Raw genomic sequence first — 12,693 nt, forward strand, 5'->3', positions numbered from 1 at the left:
AATGAGCTTAAATATACCCCTAAAAATAATTCAAGATTGCAGTTATCAACACTAAACTCAAAGACTAAATCAAATACAATCTTCATCGGCAGAGAAACAAAAGAGCAGAGAACATGGTTTGATGCACAAGAAATGCATTTACAATAATGTCAAAACATGCTGAGCTCCTCGCTGTATAAATCAGCACAGCACTAGACATCTGCACCGGACACCTATGAGTATTATCAGCAAGAGAAGTGATTGCAAGCCTCGCGCTCTTAGATTGTTTTGTCCTGGAAAATCACCAAATAGTTTTGAATAACAATTTATCACAGCCATGTTGCAAAGTCCCTGTTTTTAATCCTGCTCTTCTCCTAGTGACTGAACGCACGGCCAAGTCCAAAAATCTATTAAATGGATGTTTTGTAATGGAGTGACTATAGACCAATTGCTTTTGCACAGGCCAGAATTTCAGCTCCAATACATCAATTATTTGTTGAGGAACTGGTTGCCGGTGTTGGCGTACCTCCAGATGCTTCTGGCTAACTTTCTCAGCAATGTCTGTCTGTGTGTGAATGGTTCCAAAGGCTCAGAAGAAGGGTAATCAATATCTAAGTCTGTCTCTGTGACAATATAAAAAACAACAATAAAGAGGCATGGTGGCCAGAGGTTATTAAAAACAGTTTTTGTATAAAACACATTATTGTACAGTATATACACTTGAGCCCAGGGATACACCAAACCCTAAGTATTAAAAGCATTCTACACCAACATTACAATAGAAAAAAAGTATTAATTGTAATAATATTTCATAATACTGCTATTTTTACTGTATTTTATCAAATAAATGCAGCAAAAACATAAAATAGCAGTATATAATTTCTAAAGGGAATATGAATATAGTAGAGACTTGGGCAACCACCCAGAACATCCTATCAACCACAAAGCAAAGGCATCTAAACATTACAGACCTTTTTGTGAATACAGTATGGTGGTGAGTGAGCAACGCTCGTTGATTGCAGCACTTCAAATTACTGAATCCGTAAGATATTTCTCATTTGTGAGATGCTTGGATAAAATATTTTTGGATCTTGGATTTAAAGAATTTAAAAGATTGCTAAATGAATAAATTTGAATGCATATCAATGTACTAAACTCACTCAGAACACCCTGCCAATTGCAGAGTGACGCCCAGGCAACAACATGCAGTGTTTTGCAAGCTCAAAAACCACTCAGATTTTTTTTTTTTTCTGAGAACACAACATTAACGTGCTTCCAGTGCTACTCAACAGGAACTGAATTGATTTAATGGGAATGGTAAGAAATGGAAGTTAGGTACAACCTGCCATCCCAGCTTTTGGTCTAAACCTTAAAAAGGCACAAATCTGGGCGTATCAATTTCTGTCAGCGTGAACATCAACAGATGGTGCTTGACGGGTGTGATATGTAGATAACAGGTCTGGGAGAGTCAGAACAGAGTCAGTCAGGACACCGCAGCTGACATTCCTCTGCAGTCAAACACACACAATCAGGAGAATAAACACTCTCGTCCTCCCCTCTCCTCAGGTGTGTGGACTCTGAGCCGTTTATCTGACAGCGTCGATCTCACCACATGCGGTTTCACCACAGACTGGAGGGAGACTGCGGTCGGCACTTGAACAGCAGACAAGGCCACATTAGTTATGTGGTTACTTTTCATTTACATGTAGCAGATGCTTTTACATTTATTTAAAGTACTTTCAGCTTACATTTACATTTGGATGCATATAGCAGATGCTTTTATCAAAAACAAAGTGAATTCAAACCTTGCATCTTTTTCTTAGAACTCGAACCATTGACCTTGGCATGCTAGAAACATGTACACGGTAGAAAAATAAATCTGTGAAACGCACAGTAAAAGGATGGCAGCTGTAGTTACCAGAACTTTACCGTAAAAACATATGGTAGCAACATTTTTAGTTTTAAAGATTTAAATAAACATATTTCAATAACTGAAATGATACAACACCAAATGAATAAACTCAGTTTATTATCTTCATAATATACTGACAACCACCTAAAAGCACAGGTGGCAAAGAAAATTCCACTTGATAAAAAGTTAATCACAATAGCTTTTCCACAAGCTGAGGTAAATGCTAATAATATAGAAAGTGCACATGCACACAAATACAAAACACCGTCATGGTGACACAATAAATGAATCGTATATAACACATTGATAAAATAATGCAATAAACATTGATTTAACAACATAGGATGTAACATAATAGTGTAATGTAGTCAATTTCCTTTTATTTTTATTTTTTTTTATTACAAGATGACTTGTTCTTATTCATTTCTAAAAACATTGAACAGTATTTTAGTGTGAAATTACATAAAATGTTTCATTGGATCTTTTACAGTTTTTCATTGTGTAGAGTAAGTGAACATTCCATTAACCATTTAATAGTTTTTATTATAGCATTTTCCTCATTAAAATTACGATGATTTTTACAGTGGAACAGGAGCATCTTAGGTATACGAGTTCACTCTCATTGTGGTGACACACACTGGTCTTCTAAACGCATAAACTCGCATACACAGAAGAGCACAGAACTATTTGAAAGGAAATAAAGTTACGCCTTTCACACCTTTGTGACTTTGGTCCTCTTGCGCTTCCTCTCAAGGGAGAGAAAATAAAGGGATATTGTGGAGGGAGGACATATTTGAACTGGAGCTTCAAACAAACTACCCCAATTAATCATTCCTCCCAGAACATCTCGCTTCCAATCAAGGCTGAGGCTTGAGCTCTATTACCTTTAAAAGCAATGTGACCCTCAATAAAGAGGATGAGAGCCCTGCGAAAATAACCAACAGGAGAAGGGAGGGCGGGAGGGGAGGGTGGGGGTGTATTGGGGGTAGGTATTACTTTTATTGTATCTAGAAGTTGACTCAGATTTTTACAGTAGAAATGGTATTAAGTAGCAATTTTCAAGATGAAAGAAGCATTGTTCTCTTTTCTGATCTTTTTCACATTGTGTCCACCAACTATCCGTATGATGACATAACTAATTAATTACTACTTAAAAGTTTAACTTCGCCAACTTTCAACCCACTTTGTATTGTTACAATGTCAGTAGTATATGTAAATGACCAATGTTTACTCAATGTTTACTTATCTGTGTTACCTGGACCGAGAAATTCAGGTTGATTTGTCTGGATGTTGCAAAATGCGTCACTCTGCAGACTTTTGACAGCTCAAGTGCTTTCGTGAAAACTATACATATTGTTACTTCTGAATTTTTCCATCCCCACCCACGGACAGTCGGACTGACAGAGAATTATTAACAGAACAGTTATTGTAAGGGTAGGTTTATCACTGAAAATTGCATCGTGCTAATATGTCTCCACTTTAAACCGCATTATGGTAAAAATGGAACACTATGGGAGCAGCTTTCTTACCTGTATGATACAGCGTTTTGCTTTGGACGAAACTGACAGAACGTTTCTTTCAGTTTTCCCCTTCTGTTTGGCTTAGAACACTGTTTCCTGTCATCCAGTTTGAAATGTTGAATACTGTACAAACAGAAATATTTTTTCAGAGTTTCCATTGTGGCGTTCTCACAATATTTACTATTCTTTCCAGCCTTTAGCCGCTAGATCCTTCACTGGAAAGCAAAAGTACCTTACACTTCTTGCAACCAGGAAAATTACAAGTCCAAACCATTATGACGAATAGTTTGCTAAGAAGTATTTACTACTAAAGCAAGGCGGTATGCGACTCTGGTAAACTTAGCCATAGCAGACTGGTGGGAGTGGCCTTGAATGGTGTCAACAAGGTACAGTATAAGGAAGAAGATGATGATCAGGCATAATTCCAAAGTAGTTTAATGACAATCTAACTGGTGGTACAGACAAGTGCTAATGTAAATAAGACCAAACGAACACAGAGTGAACAGGGAGGAACTAAATACATGGTGGTGACGAACTAAATGATGAACAGCTGTGATGGACGATTATTGTCAATGGTGACTGATGACGAGTAGTGGGAAAATACAAACAATTGAAAACATACTAAAAGTCCATGAAAACTAAACAAAAAGTGAATGAGTCCAGATGACAGTGACAGATGGCAACATGCCCAGTGCATTATGGCTGTTAAAGTTTTCCTATACCTATTTGACAAAAGGGAAGACAACAGCCTATTTTCTCTTTTTTTCTCGCAGGTAGCATTGATTTCAAAAATTGTTCAGCCTTTCTATTGTATAGGCATGCAGCCAAGTTTTATTGAAAGCCCATTTTGCCAGCGAAGAACCCTTTTAACCTGCACTGTAAATAATATAAATTGGCAAAACTCAAAACATTTAAGGCAATCAATTGCCTTAAATTTTAAGTAAGCAAAGTTTAAGTAAGCAGAACTACTGTAGCAGATTTTTATTTTGTACTTATACATTTTAGCAGATTTTTATTTTGTACTTATACATTTGAATTGTTCTTATCTTGAAATGTTTGAGTACACTAATTCAATTAGCTTAAAACTTTCATGTAATCTCAATGTGAACACGTTTATTAGTATAAACTTAGTCAGCGTTAACAAGTTAATCTGCTAACATCCTAATTTGTTAATATATTAGCAATACAGAAGCACTTGCTGTATGAGTCCATCAATATATAAAGGTAGTATTTGCTCTCCAGCTGCATGCACCACTTGTCACCATGATGGTAACTCTCCTAAAACCAACATTAACAGAAATTCTTCTAAATTAGCATAACAAAACATGAATCACTACTAAATCTCCCACTTAACATTAATCTTGCACACACAAAACAAACCCCATTATATTACACTTAATTTTAGCATTTACTCTCCCTTTTGAGTGCAGTCGGCAAAGCATGCTGGGAAATAGACATCCCAGCCGTATCAGTTAAACTTAAGTTCGTCTAAATTAAAAGAAATAATTTCATAAAACTCAAAACAATGAAACAGTTCAGTTTACTTAAAATATATAAGTTCTGTGAACTTGAAAGAAAAAGAAAGTGCTAAATACTGATAAAAGTTAATTTGACTGGGCGTTTATTTTGGGCGTTAGGGTTCCCGCCCGCAAATAAACACAGTGCATCACAGTATTTGTCTTTCAAGAACATGTAAAGACAAGTGTGATTTTGATAATATAAGCTGCTTTTGATGCATCCATCAAAATATATAAAAAGCATAGCATTTAATTCATAGATGATATTTGTAAGTAACAGTCAGAAAACTTATTTCAACATCCAAAATTATCATCATGCCATCGCTTTTTATTTGAAGTTATATAAATAACGAGTTCATAGGAATCAATTCACATATGATATTTGTAAATAATAAAGTGGTTGAAGTCATTGTGCACTGTGATTTATAATAAACTTCATTAGTTTGTTTGAGTTTTAGCTGAAGTATTTAAAAAGATCTTTTTAATTTAAAATTTTAGAAATCGCTTCCAAAGAATCATGAATATATCCATTCTTGCTTTGAGATTGAGCACAGACTTTGATTAAACAGATTAGTGACTCTGCTGTGATTTAACACATGAAAAGATTATATTACTACACAAAATTTCTTCTATTCAGCCATTTTAATGAAATAAGAGGAAATAGGTGGCTGAAAACATCACTTTACCTGAAAAACAGACAGCACTTTCTTTGTACACTGATAATTAGTTGCAAACCAATTTCCATCAAAAACTGCCTAGGTGAACTCTTTTGCTGACTGACACAAACCAATCTTTTAAAAGATGAAACCAGTTCTGAGACTTTGTATAAATGAGAGAGAGAGAGAGAGAAACGAGTTGAAATGTTAAGCTCTGTTTTAATGAGGGCAGTGTTTGCCTAAATCGAATTACCTGGTGCTTCCCCAAGCTACATTAAGACCAGTGTAAAACATAATAGATAATATTGAACTAGATGGCAGCTGCTGTGTTAAAGCTGCAGTGTTTGAGGTTGTTTATCTGTTGTCTCCGAGTCCCCTGGCCTCCACATTGCAGGCGCTGTGAGGACCAGACAGAAGACACACAGCATGCACAATGAGGAGAACAGAGAACCCCAGATCGGACGCCTCGTCAATAAAGACACTGCAAATAAGCTCATCTGCAAATTAATTGCATTGTGTTGTTTTAACTGACTGTTTTTTCAGACTGTGTAAAATGACCATGGAAAACTTTATGTATTTAAAAATGAAAGCTTAATATTTAAAATCAGATAAATAAAAGAGGCAAATCTAGGGATTCAAAGAGAAGATGTAGGAACACTCCATCTTCATTTAATTGATATTGTCGGGAACGACATTTAAGAATGTAAACCTTAAGAAAATAACTTCAAACAAAAAGGTCAAATAGTGAATTACCTATAGCATGATCACGGTTTTCAAAGGCATTGCAGATGACCTTCAGAAAAACCTTTGATTCGCTTTTAATGTCTATTAATGTATTTGCACCAACATAAAACCCACATAAAGGTTATTCTAAAGCAAAAAATGTATGTAAGAAATACCAAAAATAAGGAACCATCATTTTCCAAGAACACATCTCCTACTCAGATTAGCGGTGTGGTTCAGTTCACTGTCTCAAATGGACTGTAAATTAATCACCACATGCTCGTTTACCCCTGAGTTCCATTAAGCTCGTAGTCAATGAATCAATATTCGATTCAGTAATGACATATTTGCACGCAACCTTCAAAGATCCAGCTGTTGGAAATAGTAGTCAGCAATGTACTTGAAATACAAAAATGTATTTGAAATGTTTTTTCTTTAATTGTGCTATTGCACAGACACAAGTCAAAACAGACTTAATTTCATAGCCTGTTTTCTTTCATGACCTCAGGGTGTTGCTTGATGTGACATGACAATTATTGAAATTTTAGTTTTTAATTGGAGGCCAGTGTCATTCTAGTCATGACTGACCTGTTATTATGCTCAGAAATACACCCGCCCACCTTTTCCCCTAAGTGAGCACTTAACACCATAGAAACCGAGGCTATTGAATTTATTCAAGCGCGTTTGGTCCATCTATAGGAACATTAAGGGTATCTATGGGTAAAAAAAAAAACTCTGCCGAACCCTTTGGTCAAGTTCTTTCCCGCGAGCAACGTATTTCAAAGAAAGGGAGTCAGTATGTGTGGCGTGCAGGACGAGGTTGAGGTCGAGGGCCGTGGGAGGACGGCACGAGGCCGTTGTCGTGTTTACTGATGAGCGACACCTGCGCGACGCACTGGTCTCGTATCAGTAATTACGCCACCGACCTCGTGCCGTCCTCCCACGGCCCTCGACCTCGTCCTGCACGCCACAGTATGGTTGATTAATCTTTGGACGGAGGTGAAGAAGAAGCCAGTTACTTGCCAGATTTCACATCAGTCCAAGTTTAATGGTAATACTTTAGTCAGCGAACATATCATCAACCTTCTTTACCATGATAAAACTAGCACAAGAGGAAAAACAGCCTGTAGTTGTTAGTGTGTAGGTGTTGATAAAAGTCGAATGAAATAATCTGAAGCGAAGTTGACCCATAATGACCCATGGAAAAGCGTAATTGAGATGAAACCCCTATGAATCAGTCCTAACACCTCAACCTCTTATGCCATCCAGCCACCTTCACTGACCTTCTGGAACTTTCTGGCACCTTCTAGAGCTCTTCATGCAGAGATCAAGCCAATCAGTCTGACACTCACATGGGAGAAATAAGACAACCACACATCACAAAATCAGACAAAGATCTGTGGTTCAGTTTATGAAGTATAGTCACCTTCTTGTGTGCCTTTTTATTTCTTTTTTAGCTGCTGTCAAACACTTCAGAATGGAGACAGCTCGAACGCCTACTCAGTCCATGGGCAGCAACTAATGAAAGAGAACAGCTAGATGTCTTTGCTGATAACTGAGGAGCCGAAGGGGGTACGAGATGAACAGGCAGGCCCGTCGCGACAAGACAAGCAAACCAAGCAATTGCTTGGGGCCCCGAGCTGGCCTGGGGCCCCAAGACAACGACTGGTTAAGAATAAAATGCAACGACAAACTGCGTGAGCACCCCTTTGATAGTCAATGCAGTAAAGTGCAATGACACTGTTATCGGGATACCCCTCAAGAGGGCCCCTCTCGCTGACAGCAGCCAGCCAACCACGCGATCTCTGCGGCCGGCAAAATACAAAACCTCCTCGGTAGTCATAATAAAGCGGAATTATGCTTCAGGAAGCCAGAAAAGAAAAAGAAAAACAAGATAGTGGTAAGTGATAAATTACACTGGATAAAATAGCTATACTTGTCTTGTACAAATGGTGTAATTTTGCAGCAGGTAGGCTAGCAAAAATATGTTTATGTTAGCTAACGTTACCTGCCTGACGGCAAATGCTGCTGGTAACGAACAGTTAGTACAACTTTTCTTTTGCTGTAATATGTTTTTTTAATGGGATAAGGAAGACGCAGATCTGTTCCAGAATCACTGTTTATCGTATTTAATGACATGACATTGCTAAAGCTTGTAATAGGTTTTGATGAAAGTGGCATAGCATGCTATAGCCTACTAACTATTCCACCGTGATAATCTATTTATGGGGGTTAGGAAAACCACACAATACATTATGTGCATCAAACATTAGCTTGGGATGATTTTAAGCATTGGTAGGCTAGTTGTGAAAGCAGCTCCATGTCCATTTTGCTTGGGGCCCCCAAATTCCTTCAAACGGCCCTGTGAACAGGTACAGGGAAGGTCCACAGGAGACATGTATGTATGTATGTATGTGTGTGTGTGTGTGTGTGTGTGTGTGTGTGTGTGTGTGTGTGTGTGTGTGTGTGTGTGTGTGTGTCCAACAAAATCAAAATTCTCTCAGAGGGATTTCATTGATTGAAGTAGATATTAGTGCCTGCTGCCATGAAAAATCCAAATGTACTTACAGAATCTGCACATTTCAGCCCAAAGTCCCTTGAAGGGTAAAAATAAGATTCCAGAGGGTCTGTGGGAAATTGTTTTTGAGGCCTGTCAACAGTAAAATTGCTACAGAATGAGGTCTATTGTGAAAAAATACTATTCAAATAAATTTTAATTGAAAATGTTTCTAAAAAGATACAATAAATACAACTAATATATATAAACAATATATATGCTTTGGCTTCAGCAACATAATCAATTATAAAAGGCAATTATTTAATTTAGCAAATCGTAAAAATCTTAATATTTTGAAATATTATTTCAATATAAAATATATTTTATATTTGAACTTGTTTTAAAAATGTTATGTATTTTGGCAAAGCTGAATTTTCAGCAACCATTAATCCATTCAGTGTCACATGATCCATCAAAAAAATATAAAAAGATTGGGCAAAATGTACTATAGTCTATGATATGATGTATGTGATATATATGAATAATTGTTCTGTATTGAGTTGCACAGGTTTACCCAAATCTTTAATTATGCATTGCAAAATATTCACTGTAAAAAAAATCAGTGTTTAGTAAAAACTGTATCAATATGAAATAAGGAATTTTCTGTATTATTATTATTTTTATTTTTTTACAGGTGTTTCTGTCAGGTGTGTGGCTGTTATGAAGCGCACTACACACGAGTAGAAACGAAACCGTCTTTAATCAATAATTGCACAATGGAAAAGCACAGGAGATCATTGGAGATTGATGTAACAACCACTTTCAACATAGATGATAACAGACAGGCTTATGTACACAGAGAACGTGATCAAAAGAGAAACCAAACAGGTGTGTGGAATTAGGAACTATGGAAACTAATTAACAAACAAGGAAACTTACTAGGGAACGGGAAAAGAGCAAATAGAGTGAAAACGAAACTAAAACACACATACACGTTACAGTTTTACCTGTATTTTGAATTATGCATTGCGCTGTGTTGTGTTTTAGGGTTAACGTAAATTTCCATAAAATTACTGGATAACATCCTGGCAGAAACTTACCAGCATATTTTTTTTTTTTTTTTTTTTCAGGTTTTGGGGTCAAAGGAAATGTCTGAAAACTTAATGGATAATGTCCTTGCAGAAAATTACCATACTTTTGTAATGACACCAACACAGAAGTTAATGACAAACCCAGATGAGAACAAAACTCATTAAGCAGGTAAATAGCTTGAGGTGAGCACAGATACGTCTTTAAACAGTCTTTTGTGAATGCGGAAAACATCATAATCTGGTGATGTAACAATCGCAATGGAAATCCACCGTCTTGGCAAACAATGAGGAATGCAGGCAAGCAAATCGAGGTAAACTCGGAGATAATACTTTCTTGATGCTTTAGACTTCCTTTAGACTCAGGAACTTAGGATAACTCAGAACTTAGACGGAGCACTTAACGTTCATATAGTGGATCATAAGAGTGCACTCTCAGTTTGTGATTTTTCCTCACAAATCTCCAGATAAAGGAACAAGGGCAGAAACACAAAAAACAACAGGTCAGTATACTTGCGGATAAGTATTTTCCTTTCCAGCAGAGAGAATAATGAGACCTAGAATCCTTTACAAAGACTGACACCAACTGATGTTGAATCCCAAATCGCCCCCTATACCCTCAAATAGGGTATTATTTGAGGGGACATCCATTTGAAGAGGTGTCCGAAACCATAGTGGACGTTATCGAGTGCACTTATTCAATCCCACATTGCACCGCAATAACAAGTGTATAGCCGATGTACACTGAACAGCTGTCCAAATTCGCTCTCTCACTTTCATTCACTCCTTCAAGTGAACTGTATTAGTGGACTAATGTGGGGAATAGTGATTGAGGGTTTAATTCAGCCCGAGTGTGCATGCAGGTTTTAAATAGTGGTTCAAATGAGATAATGGACAGCAGGTGTGCGTAGTTAGAAATCTGGAGAGCGAGAGGGGGTGGATGACGGTGAGGGAGAGCCCAGTGCACTCCTGACAACTTCGATGACAATAAAGTTCAAAAGAACAGCATTTGTTTGAAATAGAAATCTTTTGCAACATTATAAATAACCCACTGCCAGTGTTAATCAAATGAACGCATCTTTGCTGAATGAACATAACATATGATGGCAAATATATATATATATATATGCTGGCAACCATATGTAACCAAAGCAACCAGCACTGGTAGCAAACAAATACTTTGTTTTGGAGGCTGCATGGGTCTTCTTAACTCACTGAACCAGCTAACCTTTCTTGGTCATCCAGTTTCATCTAAAAAAGACCATGCTCTAATCCAACAAAACAACAGATACATTACAGTACAATCTGCTGACTCCACACAGAGTTAAAAGTCAATTATAGTAATAACAATAAAAAAAAAAAAGATTCTGAATTTGTTTTTGAAAACCTTTCCCACATACTGACAAATGACCAGAGAAACAGACAGACAGAGAGAAAACAGCATGAGTAAGATGAATATTCAGAGGAAATACTCCCCGTACCTTCTGTTGGAAGAAAACAATTCTCATTAAATTCAACATGATCACAGCAGAACTTTAATTAATCTCACAGTATGAAGCACAAATGCTGCTGCTATCAACCAAATGCATATGTTGCACTGGATCATGACAGTGGAGCTGATATCACATACAAACCGCTAAATATTAATTGCCTTATTTGTAAGCATGTATCGTGGCCTGACCAAAAACACAGAGGATATGGTGCACAAATTGCATCCCTGTAAAATAACAGTAAAGTGAATCTTACATCAGTCATGATCTGATCTGCTTCACACACACAAATGCGTTTGTTTCGCTTAATTAGTGAGAACATTAGACCTAGACTTCCATTGATTTTATATAATGTTAATGATATTTTCTATCGTCTAACCCAACGCCTACCCCCAAACCCACCCATCACAAAAACATGCAAAACACTCAATAAAAAAAAACATATTTTGGCTGATTTATAAGCCTTATTAACTATTGAGGACCAGTAAAATGTCCTCACTAGTCGGTTGTCAAAATATTTCAGTATTTTTGGCATTTGGCCCTCACACTTGCCAAACCGGTGTTTACACACACTCCCTTTGAGGTTGATTCCCGTGAGATGGATATCAATTACACCTCAACCATGCAGAATCCACACATAAATGTCATGTAATCGACCGGTTCTATTTTTCTTATAATATATTACAATAAAACGGTATGTCCTGAAGGTCACCAAAGCAATCGCCCTCTTCAGTAGTCATTGACCTGCTTTCACAATTTCAAAGGAATGATGGAGGAGCACTACAGCATCATATTGACAATCCCACATCGAATGATAATGATTGGTACATCACTTATCATGTTAATAAATAGCGATGTTGACTCGGTTTAGGGAAAAGATGAAGCATTGGGGACAGAGAGGGAAAGAGCAAACAATTCCTTCTATTCCCCAGACCGCTGAGCCTGACGTGACCAGTCAGAACATGAGTCATTCATCTCCTCATGGAACCACAGAAAATCATTAATAGTGGAGTCTGTCCCGCTCCTTTAAGCGAATCGTTTAATCACTGAGTGGAATTGTGGGCAGGCAGAATAAATGGATGGATGCAAGAGTGATTTATCTGTTTTGTTTGGGAGCCTGCAGGATGAAAGGGAGTCAAATCGAACTGGTTGCAAAAGAAATACAACACAGCTTATTCTTTCAAAAAGAAAAGAAGCAAAGAGAAAAGAAGGAGAGATAGAAGGAAAAGAGACACCAAAAGGCTCTCAAACCTCTTACTGATTCAAGCCTGCGGCATCAACTGCACTTGCTCCCCAACGGGTTTCTGATGT

At 37.3% G+C, this 12,693-nt stretch overlaps 1 protein-coding gene across 1 annotated transcript in view; it reads right to left on the reverse strand.

The window, feature by feature from the left end:
- The window catches only part of LOC306987898 (uncharacterized protein), a gene marked incomplete at its 5' end in the record, with an annotated part of 60,469 nt that overhangs the window by 22,796 nt on the left and 24,980 nt on the right, over positions 1-12,693 (reverse strand). The window contains one exon of the mRNA XM_079592529.1: positions 3,421-3,534. Within this exon, the coding sequence (XP_079448655.1) occupies positions 3,421-3,534 (114 nt within the window). The remainder of the gene's footprint in view (positions 1-3,420; positions 3,535-12,693) is intronic.

The sequence above is a fragment of the Phoxinus phoxinus genome (genome assembly GCF_949152265.1).
Source record: "Phoxinus phoxinus genome assembly, chromosome: 2".
NCBI lineage: Eukaryota > Metazoa > Chordata > Actinopteri > Cypriniformes > Leuciscidae > Phoxinus > Phoxinus phoxinus.